The sequence below is a fragment of the Naumovozyma dairenensis genome, chromosome 6, assembly GCF_000227115.2.
Source record: "Naumovozyma dairenensis CBS 421 chromosome 6, complete genome".
In the NCBI taxonomy this organism is placed as follows: domain Eukaryota; kingdom Fungi; phylum Ascomycota; class Saccharomycetes; order Saccharomycetales; family Saccharomycetaceae; genus Naumovozyma; species Naumovozyma dairenensis.
Window position 1 is genome coordinate 3,223 of NC_016484.1, and position 23,893 is coordinate 27,115.

The window sequence follows — 23,893 nt, forward strand, 5'->3', positions numbered from 1 at the left end:
CGAACAATCAACGAAAGATGAAGGTTTCTTTTTGGCTTTGGCAAATATTACTTCTTTATCAAGAAAGCGGAAAGGAGAGGAGTTAGGACTAGCAGTACCTTCTGTAATTGCCAGGAATTAATATCTGTTGCATTTATCATTGTTATTATTTGACTAATTTTGTCAAAACTTAAGCCTAACAATAGGAAGTGAAATGGGCAAGAAATAAGCCGATATCAAGAATCAAATTGAATGTAGAAATAGGGGAACAAACATGAACACAATTATATTGGAATAGAAGGTATGACGGTTGTTTAACTTGTGGACCCTTAAAGTGGAATGTGATACACAAATGGCTAATTGTTGGCGATGCAAGCAGTTAAGAATTGAAGGTGAGTTAAAAAATCCAATAGGGCAATCTGATCAAGGTTGACAGATATGGCATATCAGATAATGGTATTTGACCTATATACTCTCAGGAATACTATAGACTGCATTTATAGTATAGTACTATATACAGCGATTCCTTGTTCCTTTTGTCGTTGAATCGCAGTGCCTTATGGGGATATTCACAATCTTCCGCGTTTTTCTATTCCCACAGCCGATGAACGATGAGGTTCCAGTATTTCACATAGACAGATAAAACTTTCATCACATGGACGTCGTCTACCATCAACAATGGAACAGAACCGAGGTTGGCATCCATAACTAGCACCATTACTAAGATTCTTTCAAGCTGATATATGTCCCAATCAGAAGCTGACACAGGAACAAATGCAAGCAAAAACGCCTTACCATGGATTTTGTCGCTGTCAATGGATTGAAGTTAAGAAGACCATTTTCGGAGTCAAGAAGAAAAATAATATTTGGTGGTTCCTTTCAAACTATTTCTCTAATAACAGTACACCGGCTCCAACCTCTTAATTCCGACGAAAGGAGACAACTGGTATTTTAGATGAACCTACCACTTTTGCTCTGGATAACGAGCCTTCGTCACATTGGATTTTCAAAGAGTGTATCATGAAGTATTTCTTAACTAAATACAGGGCGTAGCTTCCCTGGCACTGTCGTAGAGGCTCCGTTTCATAAGTTGATGTTAAAAGGTGGTAATCCCACTCTGCTTGTCTTGGGGCCATACCTTTTTGAGGAAGAAGGTTTTTATTCCTGTAATATCGAAGAACCAGGTAAAGAATTATTGAAAACGAAGTTCGATTTTTGAATATCCAGAACTGGACAGCTTGCTCTGCCGCATACATATTTACACAGATGTTCAATATGAGGGCTACTCCTATGGAGCATCCTATAAGGCATCTGAAAACTCCATGAAACCAGATAAGATTTTATTTTTACCGCCCTCTCAATATTCCAACATTCCACTTCAAGCTGTTTTTTATGGGTTTTCTCCAGAGGATGCAATAATATACAGGGATTTGTTGATTGTTTACAGAATTCGAGCAATCCGACGCGGCTATAAACCAACGATGGATAAAGTCTTGAGTGTCTTTTTTGACCCACCATATGAAATATATGTCATCCCTTCCCCGCATGGGGACGCATCCAAGCAAGAATATATGGAAGTGGATCATTGTGAAGACGTCACAGAGGAGGAGCGTCAAACTTACCAAGCTTACTTTATGTTGAAAATGAAATACATGTTGGGTGATAAATTGAAATATTCAACGTTTTCTGAACTACTTGAGAATACAAATTTTGCGTACTCTGAAAGTGTATATTTAGAGGAAGTCTAGTTATTTTCAAGCCCTAGATTTCATCTTCACGTGATGGAACTAAAAATCCTACAATAGTTACATTATTGTATCATTCCTATTGATGAATTTACCAGTTCTCGAGAGGAATAATTATCTACGAATTTATCGTTTACAAGAAAGTGATTATTCATTTTTTTCCAGTGTGGAATCTCAGGACACTCTCGATATACTTTAATTTTCCATTTGGGTGCTTCATAGATTTCTTTTACAGAGCTAGCGGATAACGTGTTCTAGTGCTTGTGTAAAATTGAAATTCACTTGACAAGGTTTTTACTAAGAAGTTGGAATCTTTCCGGGGAGCTAACTTTTATTGGGAACATAAAACATACACAGCTTTTCAACTGTAGCACAGGACTAGATATATTGAATTCTTTGTTATTCCTCAATTATATTAAAATATGTCGGATTGAGCATTGCGTTGTTTCTGTCACAATTTCTATTCTCGTCTAGTGCCTACCAAAAAAATGGTTTCTTCGAATTTCTTGATTCTTTCACGAAACTGTCACTGCGGGACCAGTGGTCATTTATTACGTACTTCTATACTATTATATACGGGACATTATAGATAAGATGACATATATTTGGGGAGTTGATTAGACTATTTATTACCTCTGACTGTTACTCGTTGTAAGCCATATGTAATACAGGTGAAGCTTCAATATTCACATTATAATCTCACCGATTCCCTATTTAACGTTACCATTTTGGTTTCATGGTAATTTATTTCAAAGTGCTGGTGACATGACACAAGTTGGATTTAATCCTTCTTTAGTTTGAGATAGTGTTACTTCCACTCAACTCATTAAACGATTTTCCCATTATAAAACACGATATTAATTGACTTGCAAAGCTTCCCTCGGCATTATTACTAGAGGAAAGAGTATTTTTCTTAGATGATATAAACTTTTTTACATATTTATGGCACTACTTCATAACTTCAAAATATCATATTCAGGACCTAATGGCACAATACCGTTTGGATTAATGTTTTTCATGGCATGCGTATACAAGAGCTTAATGTGGTTAAAGTTTGTGGTTTGGCCAAATGCTGGATAATTCCAATATAAATTCCTCATCCATAAATGGATATAATAGTAGTCACTTCTAACCAGTCTATAGTTTAATTTGAAGTGAACTGCATAAATCGAATCGTATCGAATCATGGTAACGAATAGTCTGATATCACTTTCAGTGATTTGGTTACCGAACAGGAAGAATCTCTTCAGAATCTCTTCCTCATTTGAAGCACCATATTCCTTGGCCAATGTATCATGCACTTCCCTCAATTTATTTTCAATTTTGTCCATATCTTTAAAAAAGTTAATCAAGTTGGTTTCATAAACTGACTGTTTTTCTGCCAACCCGACATTATAAACAGCATCATTGATATGAGGAAACAACCACTCATTATACTGTTTAATATCGGATGATAAGTGCTCTGGAAGAATGTCAACAGTCCCCTTTGTTTCATCAAAATCATTAAAAGCACTGTTTAAGATAGCAGGAATTTGGTCCCAATTGTTGTTAACAATGGTTTTTGTTTTCAAGTCCCATAAAATAGGCCACAAAAATTCACCTTTATACTGTTTATCTGTCATATCATATAATTCCTTAATTTGTGTGATGCCGTAATGGGGGTCAAACGTACCATCCTTGAATAATCTGCTACTAGACTCATCTAAATCACCTAAGGGAGATGAGGTGTCATCCTGAGAGCTCAGGATACCACCATCAATCTTGAAGGCGTTTTCTCCTAATTTAGTTTCTCCTGCATTCAAAAGCTTCCAACCTGTTTTCTCATCCAATTTCCAGTGAACAACGCTGACACCAATAACGTCAGTTAAATTTTTCAATGCTCTTGTGATCCAGATACGTTGAGCAAATGGGCAGCCTGCAGATAAATATAACCAATATCTGCCCTTCTCTGGCTTATATATTGGGTGGGTTTTAGAAATAGTTTCTTCGAAGAAGGTAGTTTCAGTAGTGGACATATTTTTTAGTTGATAGAGTGGTGTGGTGTTTATTATTGATATATTTGTTATTTTTATAGAACGTAAATAATAAACTACGAAAAACAAGAGAAATAGAATAAATATAGAAACCAATGTGGCTTTTATACAGCACCAAACCTCGATGTTTAACTCAATAATGTGTATTAATGCTGAGAAATCATTTACATAAGCTATTTGTATCTCCGCGTTACCTAAGCGTATCACTTGACTAAGCGGACCTTACTCAGCGGCGCCATGTCATATTCAAAAAAGAAAATTAGTAGTAGTTCTTATTAATCGAAAAAAATAACCTTTAGTATTTCTTATTGATTATGAAATTGAAAGTTCAACAAACTTGTTATTTTTTAAGTTGTTGATGTAGAAGAATATAATGTATAATAATTATTGTTTAGACTCGTTTGGTAGATTAACGAAGCTATATTGGAGATTCTTGTTGGAACTTAATATACCTATTAAATCATGTCGTATAATCCGATGTAATGTAATGTGCTGTTAAATTTCACAAGTATATAAGCGACGATTTTTCTTCCATATACATTTTAAATAATTAGATATTACTTTCACCTATAAGAGGGAGAGGCGCATACGGTCCCCACAGGGACATATCTGGTAAATATATACCATTTTCCAACACCGTGACACTCTCTTCACACTTCGATTATTAACAAAAGTCGTTGAGTGTACGAATAGATTAACTTAAGTACCACTCAGTACCAGCAAGATTTGTGGTACTACCGCCGAATACATCTACCAGTTGTTTAGCGACACCAGTATCGAAAATACTTGTTTCCAACTAATCACAACATCGGTTTCCACCTTTAAGAAATATGTCTTTGAAACATGAAAGCAATCGTCTTCAAAATACAAGTACACGACTATTTTCTCTAGACTTAAAGAATCCTTGTATAGATTACGGTAAAAGGAAGAGACTAGAAAAACTCTAGCATTACCATATTGTGCCCTTAGTCTGTCAAAGAATTTATCATCATTATTTCATTGATGTTTCTATCGGTAATTTCGATAATTCTACCCCTAAAAGTTTGATCGGAAGTTTTTGAGGGGAGTTCATTTGACCTAGTCGTTTAGGATCGAAATATACTCAGACATGTCTTATATAGATCAAGAGATCCCATCATAGGCTTTAGGTCTAGTATTTAGGTATAGGATCATTTAGCTTGCTGTGGTAATATGATAAAAGATAAAACGAAAAGAATTCCTTGAACGATTAAAAACCGAACATGACACGACAGAACGTTTTTACTTCCTTCCTTTTATGGTAAGCTCTATATGGAGTCTTTTAGTCGACGTAGAGGAAATAGTGGGTTCCTTGAATGGTCCTTTTGTTGTACCCCTGTGAAGCTCGGCTTACCGTAGTTCTTTCAAAGAAATTTTGACGTAGGTTATTAATATAGTACAAAATATGAAATACAGCTTGACATAATTTATTAATCTTATTCTTCTTATTAGATGGGTTTCACTAAGCTTTTAATCCTGTTATCGTAAATATGAATATTGGATACGTTATCTTAAGACAAGCCATTTTATATAGATACTAATTCTTAATTATTCTTCTTTCAACGAGTAAAACTAATGGAAATTGATCGAATAGGAAATCCTTAAAATATTAATATTAATAAATTCAAATTATACTATGAAAAATAATGAGGAATAGTGTCTAGAGATGATCGATAAGTTTTTACTGGAAAATTATCAAATGAAAAATGTATTAGGATGAAATGTGAGTCAAACGAAAATTTATTGATGATTTATATCAGTAATAATAGGTATTGACAGGCTTAAAGGTATATATATACACTATATCATCAAAAAGTCGTCATTCTCCTAAAGATGAACTATATAGCATATAATGAAGTACCTATTCTTAATATTACTTGAAACTCTGTGAATTAGTTACTAAGGACATCTGAGATTTCCAACAAGATAAGGAACTTAAAAAAGAAAAGACTTAACAGAGGCACACATACATGAGATCGAATATGGTAGCTCTAAACTATATCTAGGTTTATAGACTTACGAAGCGATGGTATTGCCTAGACACTAGTTGCATCCTGAGTGCCAATGAGAATTGTTCGATATTCTTTTCTACGGACGTAACAAACTTTACAGACACGTACGTAGGTTTTAATCTAGTTAAATTACCTATTTTAGAAATATAATATAAACTAAGTTGAGCATTAAGAAACGTTCTTTCTATTGAAGGCATATTTTCTTAATATTATTCTCGTTCTATATTTTTCACCTGGAGAGGTCTTTTTCGACAACCCGTCGTAGTTCATTCAGGTTGTCATTGTTACGAAATTCATCAAAACCAACACTTTATTTCTTTTTCATATCCACAAGTCAAGACCGCAACGTTGATCTAACGAAAAGCATTGTTTATCACTTGATTACACAACACAAATTATATACAGAGCTACTGTAAGTCGTGAAAATATGCTTGATTTCCCAGTCATATTTCCCATATGCTCGACTTCCATTATACTTAAGGTTTCAGAATTACCTGTGTCAATGGTTGGGGTATTTATGTGATGTGGTGAGTGGGAGACGACATCGAGCATATTTTATTCCACATGTATTACTTAGTGTTTATAAGAGGACTTCGAATAATGTACCGATTTTTAGCAGTAACAAATGTCATTTTCGTTATTGATTTTCTCTGTTTTATGCTCAAACGCTATTACATTAGGTGCGCCAGGGCTTACCTTAGGCTAGGACGAAGTACGGCAAGACCTTATTTATTATTCGACTGGTAGTTTCTTAAGCATTGCTTTATTAATGATTCAAATGGGGCAGAAGTGCCAAAAGAACGTCTGTGTTCAACAGTTTTCAGCATCGCATAATGTATTGTAATAAGAGGGAGAAACAGGATTTGTTTGCTGCTTACATGAATCGCAGTAGTGACGTTTATAGCACTTTGTTTTCTTGGGAGCCGTTGTAGTGTGTAGAAAGTATCTGCTGAAGTTAATTAGTACCAAATCTATTGGATATAGAGGAATTTTATTATATCGAGATCATCTAACAGCTTTCCACCTCGGAGGTGGACTCAATAGCATAGGGGACAGATTCTAGATTCTTTTACTTGGTGGATATATTTATATAATACCGATTATAGGTACTTGTAACATTTTTTTGTACTGACGGATATATATTGCATGCAAGCTACATAAAGAGTTTAACGGTATCATCTATTTAATGTTATTAAAGCGTCTTCTTTTTCACATGCTTTAAGATTGTGAGCAAATTCCTCTATAAATTCATTTGTTATAATTGTAGTAACTTTCTTACGATCATTAGCGTCTTAATAACCTGTTAACTATCAGTTTCTATGTTTTGTATTCTTAACATTAACCAATAACGCTCTAAGAAACGCTTGGGAGTCAGTGTCTCCCAAAGTAGGCTTATTTTATAACGTCTTCTGAGCCGTAGGCATGGAGTGGTAAGGTAATGGTTTACCATCAGCGAAATGGTTCTGCTTTTCCTTTGCTAATTCTTCTACTAACAATTTTTCCGAATAATCAATGAAAGGTGAAAAATTCATTCCATTCTTTTTTATGTATTCTAACCACTCTCTTATGAAGAAATCAAGAAAGAGCGCAATTAAGGTACTTTTTTATGTCTGCCAGGAATTAATATTAGCTGTATCTGTCATTGTGATTGTTTGAGTAACTTTATCAAGACCTAAAGCTTCACAATAGGAAGTGAAATTGGCGAGAAATAAATCGAAAGCAAGATACAAATTGAATGTATAAAGTGAGGAACAAACATGAGCAGTTACATCGAAATAGATCGTACTCCGGGTGTTGGACTTGTAGAGCACGTAAAGTGAAATGTGACACTCAACGACCTAAGTGTTGTCGATGTAAACAATTAGGAATTGAATGCGGTGGTTACGATATCAAACTTCAATGGGCTAATCCTATCAAATTTGATAAATATGGAGTACAACTTACGAATCCTCTCAGAAATACGCCCAAGAATACTGAAGATGGTTTTGACACTAATCTATCTATAAAATCCAAGACTAAAACAGAACGGTTCCAGTATCAAAGAAGTAATATTGCACCTGTTAAGTATAAATATCATTACGCCTGTAATGAAGATATTGATGACGAGCTGATGTTACTCAATGACCCACCATTAAAGTTACTAGAAAACAATAGAACATGGGTAATAAACAACTTTGGTGTCTTTCAAGGATTAAATTTGAAGCGGCTCAAAGAAAAACGTCAAAACGAAACAGAAACTATTCCATCAAGAAAAGAACAGTCAGAGAGAAACCCCGATACTTCTTCTATTAGCCGACCTATATTACCATCGCCAGATAGCAGTGAAAATATAGAACCTATTATTGGTGAAAAAGCCAGAACCACATTACTTCCAGAATTGATGAAGGACCAAAATAACGCGGTGGAAATGAATACTAACTATCTTGATTGGCTATTAGAAAATGATATTGGAGCAATAAGTATACCTGGTCTTGACAAAATATCAGATGAATTGAGAGAAGATGTTCTGTTATCTGCCATTGCATTGCAAGGACTTCCTACCTACAACATGTCATTGGATCCCGTTGAAGTAGCTTCTATGCATGAAACCGAAAATAAGCTTCCTTCGATTGGAGCTTCTACGAGGCACTCAAGTGAAAGCATATTACCCAATATGTCAATTACTAAGGGAGAGACAATACCCAGCCAACCCAATGATGAATCATTAGAAGCTTTAATTCATACCTTATTTAATAAGCAACCGTCACCAATTGATCTATCGGACCCCAATGTATCATATACAAGAGTCCCTAACAATTTAGATGATATATGGATAAATGCACCTGATCAGCTTTCTAAGATGCCACGAACAGCCATGGAAATTGTGCATTCAGATGTTAAAGATGATTTCGCTATTGAGCTTACAAGCGATAATGAATATTATATGAGGATACCTGAAAATAGTTTAACTGTCCACGGCCTAACCAGATTGTTACTTAATCACTTTATGGATACAGTTGCTGATTTAATGCCTTGTGGTTGGTGTCTCAAAAAATCCATGGAAAAGCATCCATTTTCGTATTGCACTAAATGCTCTCGGAGACTTGGCTGGTTTAGGGCATACATCGAATTCTCGAAATTCTTTGTTAAATGCAATACTAGCTGTCTCGTCTTTCAATTTATTGAACAAATTTCCCAAAAATTCCAGAAGATACAAGTGTTTCCTCAACCTAGGAATCGAATTCAGGCACCAAGCTTCCAATTTTTTGAAATTATGCCTTAATACTACTGTTTACAAGGAAAAATACAAGGATGTTCTTGCCGCAATTATATCAATGAGCTCAGTTGATGTTGTATGGGGGACCATGGTTGATTGTCAGCACTATTTAGATTTATGTGAAAAATTACATTAAAACCAGAATGAGGACAAGACCCAAATTATCAGAGAAGGCGAAAGCATTGCATCGTATTTTTTCATTTCTCAAATTGATTCAAGACAGCACAGCCTTGGATAGAGTTAAAGAAGAAGAAATTGTTTATCGATGTTCCGCCGACAACGTTAGAATGTCAAGTGAAAAATTAGGCAGAAATTACGACGGTAGTACGGTGACGGCAGGAACATATAAAGAGTTCATAGATGAAAATAATGGTAGAATAACGATAAATTTTCTCCCCACCTCAGAAACTAATGGCAGTATATTATCACATGCAAATGAACACATTCAACCGATGTTTACTAACTTTCTAACTGAGAATTATTATTACACAGGAGCAAAGCCACTCGAAGCTGATATACTTGGTACCGAAGCACTATATGGCTTACCAAATTCTTTGATTCACCTTTTCTCAGACTGTGTCCGCATTGTACGTCATACAGCATATTATAAAACGAACAATTTGTCGACACCACGTGAATTCACTACGGTATCGTTGAATTTTGAGAAGAAATTATTAAATTGGAAACCAGAATGGAATTATTACGCAGACCAAGACTCAAAAACGTTTATCAATGAAACTGTTGAAGCCGTATATCATCATACCATGAGTTTTTATTATGGTTTGATTATTTATTATTTTACGATGGGGAGACATTTAAATAATGATTTCTTACAATCATACGTTAAAAAAGTACTTGAACACCTGAAATTAGTGACGCGTCTTTCAGAAACGGATGATGTTAAAGTTCTTCCTTTGATTTGGCAAGGGTTTGTTGCTGGATGTGCAAGCACTTCACTAGAGGTTCAACAAGAATTTAAAGATTGGGTAAGCAAATTCACACAGCATGGAATGGGTTCATATTGGAAAGCTAGACAATTAATGTATGAAGTTTGGAGAAGAAGAGACCAGAATTGTGAAGGAGATGATTGGTACTCCGTGTGTAAAGATTGGGGAATGAATCTCATGTTGTTTTAGAGTGATATTTTTATGTTAACCATTATAGTGTAATAAGCTACAGAACTATAATACTCGTTGAGGGGTATAATGCGCTCCCTATTTACAATGTATTTAAGGATGAGAAGCATATACTTACCTAGCACACAATGCCTGTCTGAGAACTGTCGGGCCTTATATGATAAGTTATATATTATTGAGAAAATAAGTCGGATGGTGAATATATTATATTATCTATATGTTTATATGTATGAATTCGTTTAGACAAAAAGTAGTTATTAAGCACCAATGGTCTTGATAATGAAAGATGCAATGTAGTATGCTATTGTCCCAATTCTAAGTCCTTGTCCCAGCTAGACTGGCGGGCAATATGCACTTCCTCTTTTCCCTTACGTTCAACTTCTTCATTCTTGAATGTCTCTTCATTTAAGTTACTGGACAGTCTACTAGCGTCATCTTCGGTAGACACTATATCTGAAGGAGGTGACTTTTCATTTCCAAGCCATTTGAATCTGCAGCACCAAATGAATTGAGATAAGAAAATACCTAGTTCCATAGCAGCTATTACAGCATATAATATAATCCCCATTATATCCATATTACCTAATGCGACACTGCAAATAGACAACCATGCTCCCAATGAATCGACGAACAGGAATAGAAAGTTAATTCCTACAACTCTGCCGTTCCTCTTTGCAAGTTCAAAATATGGTGGAAGCAAGCCCACAGCTAATAGTATTGTAGCGATAATACCAAATATTAGGTCAGGCCATTTGATACCTCTATCATATAGTGGACGTAATCCGAGTACAAACCCAACCTCTAATCCAACTGCTGATATAGCTATACCTATCAATATCAGAGCAATTTTCCAAACGTTTAATTTAACAGGAGGATAATAACATGTTTGTATAAAACTGATGCAACAGAAAAACATGAATAAATGGGGCTGTATCTGTAAAATCAAAGTTGCTCTACTGATGCAAAAGTATATACCGAAAGGAATTCCAGACACGACCCAAAGGAACATCATGATTGGAGGAAATCCGGTACAATCCTTTCGTTTCCAATTATAATAAATCTGTGGAATAAGTTGGATACACCAGCATACTGTAGCTACAGTCCCTAAAGCTGTCGATGCAGAAGAATTTGAACTCATTAATGATTATTTCGAAGCGTTTGATATATTTGATTCATTTTTCACGAGCAAAGGAAAAAATGAAAGTAATAGGATGTTTGTATTTTTATATGTTTTTGATTAGAATAGAATGATCATCTAATATCATTCTTGTCCTCATATTCATAATGATTTGGAGCAAATGTTATTCCTTAGTATGGGACATTAGTAAATCTGATATGATTTCCCTTTAAGGTTAAATATTTCCCGTTCCTCGGTTACAGTTTCCTGTATTTGCGAATTCAGTCAATTGTTGCCGAGCGGTGCGTCGGCTTTGGTTTCCCAACGTTTCTATTCGGATTTCCTATTTTTTACACGATAACATCGTTTTGGATGGAACAAGGAAGTAGTACCAAGAAGATATGGACTTTCTTATAATTCTCTCATTGACTCAAAAAGTCTTATGAATCAAGAAAAAAAGTATATAAATGGCCAAGGTTCTTGATTTAATGTCGACTTTAGCAACGTCGTTTGTTTGGTTCGATTTCTTATCGTTATACCTATAGAACCAAAAAAAGAAAAGGAACCTTAACATTCATTAACTTCAACTATCCAATTTTTTCAAAATGGCTCACTTATCGACTGCTCTTATTCATGGCGATGACAAACTAAACCGTGTCACAGACGTTGCTCCTCCAATTAATGTTTCGACTACTTTCCGTTTCGATAACAACAACTTGATTCCAGCTAACGAAGTTAAGGATTTCTTACAATCCATTGATGAGAATCCTGTGTATGCAAGAGAATCTCATCCCAACAGTTCAAGGGTTCAAGCTGTTCTCTCTGATTTGTTAGGTGGACATGCAGTAATCTACAATTCTGGTTGTTCTGCCTTCCATGCATTAATGTGTCATTATAACCCTAAGAGATTTTTCATGGATGGTGGCTATTTCGGTGTCCATGCTATTGCAGATCTTATCACTCGGAACTATGGTTTAGAACAACATTCTTTAGATGAAATTGAAGAATTTGCTCAAGCTGGTGATATTGTACATCTTGAAACACCTTTAAATCCCTTTGGAACATCTAGTGATATCGAAGCTCTTGCCAAGAGAGTTCATGATAAAGGTGCCATCTTATCAATTGATGCTACATTGGCTCCTCCACCTTTGCAAGATGCGTGGAAATTTGGTGCAGATATTATCCTTCATTCAGCAACAAAATATTTTGGCGGACATTCTGATCTGCTAGCCGGTGTTCTTGTCGTCAAGACTAAAGAACAAGCTTACGAATTAATTGAAGATAGGATTCATTTGGGGACCAATATTGGAAATCTGGAAAGTTACTTACTATTGAGATCGTTAAGAACCTACGAGATGAGAATAATGAAGCAGGAAAACAATACAAGAAAGGTCATCACTTATCTGAATGAGAATAAATCCAAATTTAATAAAGTATTGAATAAAATTTATCATTCTTCTTTACAAGATGATGATTTCGTTCAGAAGCAATTATCTGGATTATACTGTCCTGTTTTTGCCATTACTTTACATTCTATCGACCAATGTAAAGAATTACCTTTGTATTTGAAATATTTTCAACATGCTACATCCCTTGGTGGAGTTGAATCGTTGATTGAATGGAGAGCAATGAGTGACTCAGACATTGATCAATGTTTAATCAGAGTTTCAATCGGATGTGAAAATGCTGATGACTTGATTAAAGATCTAGAAAATGCTCTCCAAATTTTGCAAAACAAATAAAGTTAACGTCTGCTATTACGTTTGTATAGGGCATAATACGCCTCTAAAATGTATATATCGTATACGATTTACTGATAGACCGAATTTTAATAACTCTTTAATAGATTGCGATTCTTTATGTAACGAAAGTGCTGTTGTTAGTCTCTAGCATAGCTATAACGTCGTCCCTAGATAGTAAGAAAAATAGTTCGTCAACTTTTCTCCTGTGATTTATATAAGTTCCTATGAGTATTAGGAAGTAGATTACAATATAAACCCCTAAAAATAAATTAAATGTGAAAATACAATATGTTGAATGAATTTTAAAGTATTTTTATAAAACTATAAGAAATTAGTTCTGAATGTTCCATCAGCGCAAGACTTATTAAGCTTAAAGCAAATATTCTAGGAAATTAAGCTGTGGAACTAGCTTTGATGATATAGGTCTTTAAGGATGTCGATAGTGTCACAGTTTCTGTGTAGGAGCCAGTAATAAGAGAATATTCTGTTGTATAAGTAGTACCTCTTATATATTCTGTGGTAAAAGAGACACATGGGTCTGAGAGAGCTAAGTTTCCTTCATAAGCATCCAATTCGGCCATAGTTGCAGCTTGGTTTTCAAGTGTTTGGTTTATAGATTCGATAACGGAGGATACGTTTTCAATATTTGGCAGCTCTTGACTACTTTGAGCTTCAACAGTTGAAGTTGAGACAGGTTGAGCTTCTGAACTAACAGGAACAGGAGTTTCATCTTCGCTTGAAACATATTGCTCCTTGGATGAACTTTGAGGAATACCAACAGGCGATTCGTTAACGGAACTTGATTCTGCAAGTTCATTGTTTAACGAGGTCAGAGGGGTTGATGCAGGAGTGGATGAAGTGGATGAAGATTCTATTTGAACAGCTTCGCCATTTGATGAAGATTGTTCAGAAACGACATCGGAAGAAGATGCTTCAAAAATGCCGCTAGATTCAGCGATAGAACTCACAGCTGGTTGAATGTCAGAACTTGAAGCTTGTTGGACGACAGAACTTGAAGCTTGTGGAACGTCAGCACTTGAAGCTTGTGGAACAGCAGAATTTGAAGCTTGTGGAACAGCAGAACTTGAAGTTTGTTCGACAACCGAGCTAGAAGAAGAAGGGATTGTGTTTGAAGATAATTGAGCAGCAACACTTGATGACTTGCTTGATGAACTAAATGAAGAAGAAAGTATTATAGAGGATGACTTGGAAACTGAACTGGACGATTTTTCAATGGAACTTGAGGAAGGTTCGATTATGATTGAACTAGAAGATGAAGCAACAGAACTAGACGAAGACTTAAGAATGGAACTGGAGGATGCAATTGACGAACTTGACGATACTTCAATAATAGAAATTGTTGTTGCAGTTGCTGCAAATCCGTCCGATTCGGTAGTAGAATAGTATGAAATAACCTCAGAAACTGTTGCATCGCCAGAGACAACAGAAGTTGTGATAGGATCTGGGATAGTAAAGTCAACAACACAAGAGCTCATTGGAGTCTCTGAGACGGTTTGACAGGAAGATGGTTGATTTGAATCTGGTGCATTGGAATTATAACCAACGACTGCAGTCCCATCGGGAACACCATTTATACCGCTGCTGCCACTCACTGTGAAGGAAGATGAATCGTAACCAGTACCAATATCCAATTTAACTGTGGAAGCACCACTTACAGTCAAAATACCTGTATTACCATCGTAACTTAATGCCGGAGTTGATGTGCTGTTTGATGCAGTAGTTATGTTGAGGACAATAGTGTTAGAACCACCAAACCCTTTGATTGTTGGGGTATTTTGTTGTTTACCGTTTAGAATTAATGTATTTGAGTTGTCATCTCCGAACCAGATTGTAGGTTCCAAACTACTATCCATATCTACATTAAGGGTAGTTGATTGTTGTAAAGACATACAACCATCCCCAGTAATACCAGTTTTAAATGTAATAGTATTGCCAACGAACGCTAGTGTACCACTGTTTTCAATACCAGAACTTGGACCTTCAATCTCTAAAGGACCACTTGTACCAAAATACATTTGACCTTGATTATTAAAGTTCTGCTGAGCTGAGAAAGTTTCTGTATCTTGTGTTCCAGAAGTTATTGCAATGTATCCAAGATTTTGGAAACTACCGAAATCTAACTTAGCAGAACCCTTTGGATTAATAACTATAGATCCTGAGTTAGAAACAGATCCCGCGGAAACGGAAACGTCCATATTGCTAGAAGTATCCTGGTAAGAACCAAGACAAATGGTCCCTTCAATACTTAAATCACCACTGATATCAGCGGAAGAACCATCTACAAGGGAAAATGTACTACCTTTAGCCACGCTAACGCCATCTTGGTACGAACTTGAACCAGCAAGTGTAACATTTCTTGAAATATCCAACCCTAAAGCTAAATTGGGTATTAATGGGAGCACTAAAGCACAATATGTATAAAACGAGATCATAGAAGCTTATATTCAAATTTATATTCTTTTTTCCTCTTTCTCTCTGTCTCTCTCTCTTATTGTAAAGATCAAAATAATTCGTGATCTGTTGTTTAATCTTCGGATGTTGTTAGTTTCCAACAAGATGTAGAGATATAATTACTAAAGAATCGTACTTTTTTTAAATACAAATCTTGTCTTGAAAGCTAAAAAGTTCTTTAAGCTTTAAGTACATCCTTGCTGTTCTTTTCCATGCTGGTCAATTAAAAGATTTGCCTTCCTTCCTCGGCGGGTCTAAGAAGCAGTTGCAGAATCTCCCCACATGGGTCGAATTACCAAATCTACAACGTTGTTGGATTTTCTACATGCAGCTACTTTCTCTGTTGTTTTCTCTGACCCCTTCGAGACCTGCATTGGTGATTTTCTATCCTTATGTTCTAGAAACGTTACAGATGTATAACGTAAGTCCTTTCTGATAACATCTTGAGTGGTCCTACGAGTCTATCTCGGAAAAGTTTTTCTTCTTTTCCTTACTTTCTTTTCTTTATCCGTCTTTATCTTACTTTTTCTTGCATAATCGATTCTGTTACCCTAAACTCCTCGAGGCCCTGCAAAAAACCACCAGGGGTCCCAAAGAAGCCTCTGACGGGAAAGAATTAAGGGATTGGGTGGTCAAAAAATCGAGGTAACGGTCCTGGAGTTTAGGTCTGGTGTCATCATATATTCTAAAGTTAGTTAAATTATGACTGTGGGCCAAATTTGAGAATTGAATCTGGGTACGAATTTTTATTCCAAAATCTCAGCGAGATGATATGTGAATAGTAGAAAGCTCAAAGAAAATACGTAGTTTATCTTTCGTTACTCATAACGCTATTTAAGTATCTTTGATAGGAGAGGCCCAATTCCTTAAAAGTAAGAAATTTATCTCCTCATCTTTTCTTAAACAGTGTACATCACTTGAAGGCTGAACTGGCTGTCCATATCTATTGCTAGGCATAGAACAATTATCTATTGACCATACTAATTAAGAGGGACCGTGAGTTGGTATAAAATAGAACAGGAATAGGGTAGAATTAGAAAGCATTTTATGCGGATTAAAATAAGGTAGGGCTGAAACTATGTGCCCTATGATGAAAATAAAATTTCAACCTGTGACAACTGTAGCTCCTTACAAATGTCACCACGGAGAACATGCAAGACAAAAAACTATTAATATTTTAACGTTAATAAACTTTCAAAAAAACCACATATATATGCATATATTGATACGTAAAACATATGCATATATATGTGGATAGGTTATAGCGGCAGTGTCCCCCCCTTGCTCGGTTTTTTCTTGTGACCAATTTGGGATGTTGTATGATTTAAAGAAAAGAATTAGTATGAAAAACTTACTTCCAGTTAACGAAATTACATCATCCTCTATGAGGGTTAATAGGGCGATGTATAACATGATTCCAGAAAAAAGTTCTTGTTTTTATTTGACCGAAAATGCGCATCAATTCAAGTAAACAGGATAAAAATGCTATCAAAATTACCAGAGTTAGTAAATCATCTTGAAAGCAAAAATAAATAATCTTATGATTATAATAGTTTATTTAACTGCGAATATTTTGTAGAGATAGTTGTGTATAAATTATGAACAAAAGAAGATCAAAACCATTCGACACTGGCATAAGATTTTTAAGGTTCGAGATTAGCCATTATTCATAGGGTACGCTCTCGTATAAAACACCAAGGAGCTCTACTGTAACACTGTTTATACTTTCTTATTGTAGAGTAGAGGTTATTGTAAAAGGCCATTGTACTATAGCAATAAAATTCTTTTGCCTTTTTTTTTTTTGTAAAGCTTACTTCAAACTCACAGATTTTTGGGACCCCAAAATTATGACACCGGTTGGCATCATTGTCAGGCATAATAAATAGTTTCAATGCTAATTAACAAAAAAAACCCTTGATGTAGTGTAATATATTCGTGCTTTCCACTAGTTTTTTGTATTATCTAAACTTGTGCTGTTGAAATTACAAACGTATATAAATATCATAGACAGTCTTGTATCAAGATAAAACAGCTATGAGGATGATAAGAATGTATAAAGTAAAACCACATGGAAGGAAACAAGGTTAGATTCTAAACCGAAATGTATATAAAGAAAGGGTAAATGGAAAGAACCATTACGGAAGTTCTCGTGTAATTCCAGTGTAGCTTGCATATTGGAATTATATATTTATTAAAGAATCACATCATCAAGCGATCTTAATTTTTAAATGAAAAAGAAAATGTAACGTTATTTGAAACCGAGGTAATAGTACTCGTGGCTTCTGAGCCATTCTTGTTCCGAAACATCGCTACGTGTAATATAGGAATGTATATATTATATTTAAATATATATAATATGTTATATAGAGAGACGCGAAAACTTCGTGTGCGCTTATGTAACCGCTAACGTTACGTATTTGACAGATCAACTAAAATATGTAACTAAGAACTTCGAGTAGTCGCTATCGACAAGCGCAAATATTGATCAAAAGGACCAATTGAACTCCTCAGAACTTGTTTTGGCCTATACAATATACGAACAATTGACACCTATCAGACAGGTATACCATTGTTAGGCATAAAACTCCATTCATGGGATTCAATAACAACCAGTTATTATGGATAATATATCACCTCCAGAATTACCAAAACAATGGATCAAACCTTACAAATATGACAGAAGAGCAATATCTTTAGACGACCAACAGATCAAAGGTAATAGTAAGAAGTCTGCACAATTACTTTCAATACCTGGAGCACCGATCGAAGTTTCTCGCAAATCTTCTCTGAACTCTGTAATGGTAAATGAAACACCTTCTCTCAAGTTACCCAAAAGATTAAACACGAGGTACTCATTTAAAATGAAAACTAAGAATTTCTCTTCTACTGACATCCAAATTACAAGTCCTTTGACTTCAACATGCAAAACATTTACTAAGTTCGATCCGCGGTACCCTCCATCAGAAGATAAAATCGATGCTTTATTTAATAAAATATTAGAAGATGGAACTTTCTTTTGGGGCTCTGCTCAAAAAAATTTACAAGGTATTTCATATAAAAGAAAATGGGAATTAATTTGTAAAATGGATGAAAAGTCAAATTCCGCGTTAAATGTAGAAGATAAAAATACTTTAAATGCTGTTGATATCCAATTTTTGGAACAATTGGATGTGCTATTATCTGATGAAAAAAAATTGTCATCTTCGCTATATAATTTGGAGAGAATTCTTCGACACGGCTCAAGCGTGTCTAAATTTTTGGACCATAACCACCTAGATACATTAACAAATATTATACCGAATATATCGCAAGGCTGTCAATATGTTTTTCTTCGATGCTTTAAAACTTTAATGAATACAGAAATTATGAGATCTAAAATCCTAGATAATCCCTCATTAGTAGAATATTTTTGCAAAATCATCAGTACACGAGATATTTCACTCCGAATAAAACTGCAAGCATCAGATCTTCTGTTACTTCTAGCATATATAGATATACAGAAAGGATATGAAATTGTGTGGTTACATATACGACCTTTATTGAAACATTGGTTTAAATGTCTTTTGAGTGTCTTACGCGATCCTACTGAATTAGAGGAAACAAAAAACATGACCTTTGTTCAAAGGACTAAACCTTCTTTATTACTTTGTGATTATTTTTGTTCGAATTTATTTTTAATCAATTCCCTTATTCAAGGATTCCCTACTATACCACTCAAAGCTACAATATTAGAAGAAATGAGAAAATGTGATCTTCATCAAATTATATATCTCTCAGAGAAATTGGACTCTACAAGTATCCAAGAACAAATTAAAGAAATAAAAACTCAAGAGGAAACAATATATTCACGTGGGTATGGTAGCAATCACATGAACCTTCCCGAAGTCTCATATGCACCAGATATTGAACTTCTCATAACTAAATCAAAGGATACACCTGTAGAAGATTCTCTTGGTAAATTATTGGCAACTTTATCAAAGGCGTTGAATTCAAAAACGTACTCTGAAACAATAAAAATATATAAATCTACCAATTCATTAGTAACGTATTTGATGGACAATTTCCAGAATAATCAAAAGTCTGTTGCGTCAGAAACTCTTTTCCAAGAAGCAGTTACTAAATTAATGGATTCCTTACATTCAAATGAAATTACTAAAAGAGCAATGTCTGAATTGAAAGAACTGGAGAAAACTGTTCAATCTCTAAATGAAGAAATCGATCGACTTCGTGAGATAAATAATATGGATAAAGGAGATGTACTTGAGGAATTGAAACAAGCAAATGAACTCATAGAATCAAGAGATAGAGAAAATGAAGAACTTACTCTAAAACAAAAGAAATTAGAAGATCAAGTACGTAAAGACGAAAAAAATAATGAAAAGACTTTAGCTCATGGTCGATTAGATAGTCAAATGACACGTAAGAAATCATCTGTATTTGAAAAGTTACAAGGTGAAAACCGAAACAAAACGAAACTACCTGGAAAATCACTTGTGAAAAGTCATAAAGTGGACTCATTAGCGTCATATGTCAGAGGAGGCGCAACAGAAGCTGATCCCACCTTTTTTGGATATAAACCTAATCCATCTTTAAATCTTAATAAACGTTATACGGATAATATATCGAACGAGGACATACAACATAATGTACCTAATTCAGGTATTTTCGAAAAGGAATATTCTTCTGGTACCATTTCCATTAACTCATATTCCTCGAATACGGAGTCCGATTTCACGACATCAAAATCAACGTTAATATCCTCCCCATCAACAATTCTAAATCCAGAACTTTCTCTTAAGCCAAATACTACCATATTACACGAAAGTGACTCCTCATTGTATGTCTCAAGTTCTACCAGTACTTCTTGTATCACAGAACATTTAAAAAGCGAACCTAAAAATGATACTCAATCCTTACCAAATGTTTCTGTACCTCCACCACCTCCCCTCCCCCTCCGACCGCTCCCAATACATCTTCATGGCTCGAATAATGATGTAACCACGGTACAGTCATCGGCGGTACCACCACCACCACCTCCTCCGCTTCCTGAAAGTTTAAGTAGTGCAAACTCTGTACCTCCTCCTCCTCCTCCTCCTCCTCCTTTTCCATCATCCTCTGGTACACCTGGTCCATCTGAGCTGAATTCTAAAGAAAATAACAATACTTTAAATAACCAACAGAGTAAAAAGAAGTTGAAGCAAATACATTGGGATAAAATTGAAAATGTTAAAAACACACTATGGGATCATGCTGATGGACGTCAAGACACAATATTGGAATTAGAGCACGCTGGCATTTTCGAAAAAGTCCAAGGAATGTTTAGCGTCCAGGACCTAGTTGTTAAGCCCAAAAGAGCGGTTAATGTAAGAGAAAGTAACAAGTTGCTATCCTTCTTATCTAGAGATTTTTCGCAACAATTGGCCATTAACTTACATATTTTTGCTCAATTAACCGAAAAGGAAGTGCTCCAAAAGGTACTGGCATGTGACAATGATACGATTCAAAATGTAAGTGTTTTAGAATTTTTCTGCAAAGATGAAATGGTCAACATTGGTTCTGCACGAATTCGGCATTTCACACCGTACTCTGCCGATTACTTGAATGCCTCTGAGCAACCAGCTAAAAATCCTGATGAATTAGAAAGAGCTGACAAATTATTTCTGTATCTACCATTTAATTTGAGGCGTTACTGGGCTGAAAGGTCGCAATGTCTCCTAGTTATTTCTACTTATGAGAGAGAGTATTATGATATGCTTTACAACTTACAAAAAATTGACGATGCATTGCAAAATATTAGGCACTCTGAGAAGTTCAAGACGTTCTTGTATATCATTATCGAACTAGGTAATTATATGAACACTAAAGCGGTGGAAGGTATACGGTTGAATTCACTGACTAAATTGGCCTTTATTAAATCAAACGACAACAAGAATTTTTCATTTTTACATTTTGTTGAGAAAATGTTACGTATTCATTACCCCGATGTGTATGGCTTTATTAATGATCTAAATAAAGTGGAAGATTTGGGTAAAATCACAATAGATCAAGTACAACTCCAATGCGAAGAGTATTGTACCAAAATTGAGCGTATCGCACACTCAGTAACTAAAGGTAAATTATCTGATCCAACTCAATTACATCCTGATGATCAAATCTTAAGGAAAGTTAAATACAAAGTGACGCGTGCCAAAACAAAAAGCGAACTATTACAAGCTCAATTTAAGCTAACAAATAATGATTTCCGTAAGAGTATGCTGTATTACGGTGAAGATCCTGATGACACTGATAATAAAATCAACTTTTTCAATCAGTTTGTTGAATTTTCCAGTTTATTTAGAAAGTGTGCAAGAGAAAATATTGAGAAGGAAGAAGCCGATCGAGCCTATGAGCAAAGAAAGAAGATTGCTGAACTTCGGAACAAGAAAAATGAGAGAAATGATACGGTTCACGATACTTCAGAAGAAATTGATTCAGTTCATTCTCTATTAGCCCAGTTACGTGATGTAGAAAAACAACCTGAACCAATGAGAAGAGTTAAAAGTAGTAAATACACATTACCATCCGAACAAGTAAGCGTTGGAGAAGCAAATGATGAAAAGGATATTTCAGAGAAACATTCTTTATTGGAGAGGACTCAAAATATGTTAAGTGACATCCAAAAAATATGATCGGAAAATAATCTTTGTGTTTTCATGGAGTAATGTTATATAATCACACCGTAATACGTGGACGAAGCTACGCATAAATTAACGATATATAGATTTAGAAAAGTAAAATGGATATTTGTTTCTTGGATTAATACATACAGGGAAATTATCTCTTTAGATACTTCTATAAGAAAATAGATACTCTCATAAAGATAATTATAAAGCGCCATGATATTAGTTACAGTGGTTAATACTAACGTCCAAAAATACTGTAAATAAAACCGATGCTGTTGGTGCTCATTTCAGTCAACCTTGAATGGTGTTTCTTCTAGAAGATCTATATGTTTATCATCGACAGTCACACTCCATTCATGAATTAAGAACTCCTCTGATCTATTTGCTCTATCTGCCACCAATTTTACAACACCAGTTTTTCCTTTATCGCCTTTTATATAAAACTTGATGTCAATTTTACCCTTGACTGGATTCAATTGACCAAAAACCCATGGGGTAAGACCAGCAAACTCAATATTTTCACCCAAAAGTTCAGTGGTAATGGGTGATCTTCTCAATTGATATAAACTTGTCGAGATAATAGGCGATTCAGTCTTCTCGTAATTGAACAGCAAAGCCAAAGAAGCTGTTATAGCAACTGAAAATCCAATAAAACCAAAAATTTGTTTTCTTCTGTCTTCTCTTGGATCAGGTAATTCTCTTTCAATTCTCAAAGGTTTATCCTTATTCTTCAAAATTATCTCTGCTTCGGGAGCTGACGTTGCCGTTGCATTAAGTGTAGAAATGCTGCTGAACAAACGATAATTTGTATAACTCAATGGTGAACATCTACATCCTGTAATTAATAGTACAGAGCGACACATTTGATTTCTAATCATGGCTACAATCCTTTTTCTTTTCTTTGTTAGTTAATTACCAACTATCTCTGTTTTGGAATTTAGTAAGAGTATATAGTAATATATCCCTAGCAATCTCTTATATTAGATAATATTCTAGATTCTCAATTTGAAATTCGAAGTTGTTCAAGTTCTCCATTCAGCCCCCCCCCCCTCTTAAAGTACCACTACTTCCCTTATTCATGTTCTTGAAATAACGCGTTTTCATTTAACAACTACAAATTATATGGAATATTAAAATGTCTAACGCAATTCGAATAAAAACGGAACTTTATGAGGAGAAGGAACTCTACAACGAATCTATTGACGTTCAATAATATTAAGTACAATGACATTAGTATGTTTTGAATATCAGGATGGACTTGAATAAACAAAAAGGAATCTCAAAAGGACTTTTGGTGATTACTAACGATTTAAAAAACTATGTTTTAGACATAGTTATTGTCGATAGTTTGGGAAAGCTGTACATGTTTCTATAGATTTGGTACTAGTTTCAACATGTCTAGCTGGGATTAAAAGAAACACAGGTTTATCTCCTAACCTTGCTTTGATTGAAAGCCAAACTGCAAGAGAATATACAAGGAAGTATTTGAGATTTGGGGAATCAGTATACGATTATAGTGTTGCATCGTGTGGAACCTCAAAGTATTTTGAAAGAAAGTAAACATATTGAAAAGTTGGATAAAGTTCTTTTTTTTATTCACTATAACTACCTGTACTGCATCACCTTTAAATAAATAAATAAATAAATAAATAAATAAATAAATATTCCTATGCAAAAATAATACGTCTTTTACTTAGTTGTATGGCTGCAGACATTATTAA

General features: G+C 34.9%; 9 protein-coding genes across 9 annotated transcripts; 5 read left to right on the forward strand and 4 right to left on the reverse strand.

Annotated features, from left to right (window-relative positions):
• Positions 1-2,677: 2,677 nt before the first annotated feature.
• On the reverse strand, positions 2,678-3,739 carry NDAI0F00100 (uncharacterized protein; the record flags this gene model as incomplete). Its single annotated transcript, XM_003670524.1, has 1 exon — positions 2,678-3,739. One exon carries the CDS (start codon positions 3,737-3,739, stop codon positions 2,678-2,680), a length of 1,062 nt encoding a protein of 353 aa, XP_003670572.1.
• Positions 3,740-7,522: 3,783 nt separating this feature from the next.
• NDAI0F00110 (Zn(II)2Cys6 transcription factor domain-containing protein) lies at positions 7,523-9,049 on the forward strand (the record flags this gene model as incomplete). Its single annotated transcript, XM_003670525.1, has 1 exon — positions 7,523-9,049. The coding sequence occupies one exon, from the start codon at positions 7,523-7,525 to the stop codon at positions 9,047-9,049; it is 1,527 nt and encodes a 508-aa protein (XP_003670573.1).
• A 137-nt stretch (positions 9,050-9,186) lies between these two features.
• NDAI0F00120 (fungal specific transcription factor domain-containing protein) lies at positions 9,187-10,179 on the forward strand (the record flags this gene model as incomplete). Its single annotated transcript, XM_003670526.1, has 1 exon — positions 9,187-10,179. The coding sequence occupies one exon, from the start codon at positions 9,187-9,189 to the stop codon at positions 10,177-10,179; it is 993 nt and encodes a 330-aa protein (XP_003670574.1).
• Positions 10,180-10,480: 301 nt separating this feature from the next.
• NDAI0F00130 (PQ-loop repeat-containing protein) lies at positions 10,481-11,317 on the reverse strand (the record flags this gene model as incomplete). Its single annotated transcript, XM_003670527.1, has 1 exon — positions 10,481-11,317. One exon carries the CDS (start codon positions 11,315-11,317, stop codon positions 10,481-10,483), a length of 837 nt encoding a protein of 278 aa, XP_003670575.1.
• A 584-nt stretch (positions 11,318-11,901) lies between these two features.
• Positions 11,902-13,038, forward strand: NDAI0F00140 (uncharacterized protein; the record flags this gene model as incomplete). Its single annotated transcript, XM_003670528.1, has 1 exon — positions 11,902-13,038. The coding sequence occupies one exon, from the start codon at positions 11,902-11,904 to the stop codon at positions 13,036-13,038; it is 1,137 nt and encodes a 378-aa protein (XP_003670576.1).
• Positions 13,039-13,430: 392 nt separating this feature from the next.
• Positions 13,431-15,491, reverse strand: NDAI0F00150 (uncharacterized protein; the record flags this gene model as incomplete). The annotated part of the gene is made up of 1 exon (XM_003670529.1): positions 13,431-15,491. One exon carries the CDS (start codon positions 15,489-15,491, stop codon positions 13,431-13,433), a length of 2,061 nt encoding a protein of 686 aa, XP_003670577.1.
• A 2,637-nt stretch (positions 15,492-18,128) lies between these two features.
• On the forward strand, positions 18,129-22,178 carry BNR1 (formin BNR1; the record flags this gene model as incomplete). The annotated part of the gene is made up of 1 exon (XM_003670530.1): positions 18,129-22,178. One exon carries the CDS (start codon positions 18,129-18,131, stop codon positions 22,176-22,178), a length of 4,050 nt encoding a protein of 1,349 aa, XP_003670578.1.
• A 281-nt stretch (positions 22,179-22,459) lies between these two features.
• COA1 (Coa1p) lies at positions 22,460-23,050 on the reverse strand (the record flags this gene model as incomplete). The annotated part of the gene is made up of 1 exon (XM_003670531.1): positions 22,460-23,050. One exon carries the CDS (start codon positions 23,048-23,050, stop codon positions 22,460-22,462), a length of 591 nt encoding a protein of 196 aa, XP_003670579.1.
• Positions 23,051-23,396: 346 nt separating this feature from the next.
• Positions 23,397-23,732, forward strand: ATG44 (mitofissin; the record flags this gene model as incomplete). Its single annotated transcript, XM_003670532.1, has 2 exons — positions 23,397-23,405; positions 23,520-23,732. The coding sequence occupies 2 exons, from the start codon at positions 23,397-23,399 to the stop codon at positions 23,730-23,732; spliced, it is 222 nt and encodes a 73-aa protein (XP_003670580.1).
• Positions 23,733-23,893: the final 161 nt, after the last annotated feature.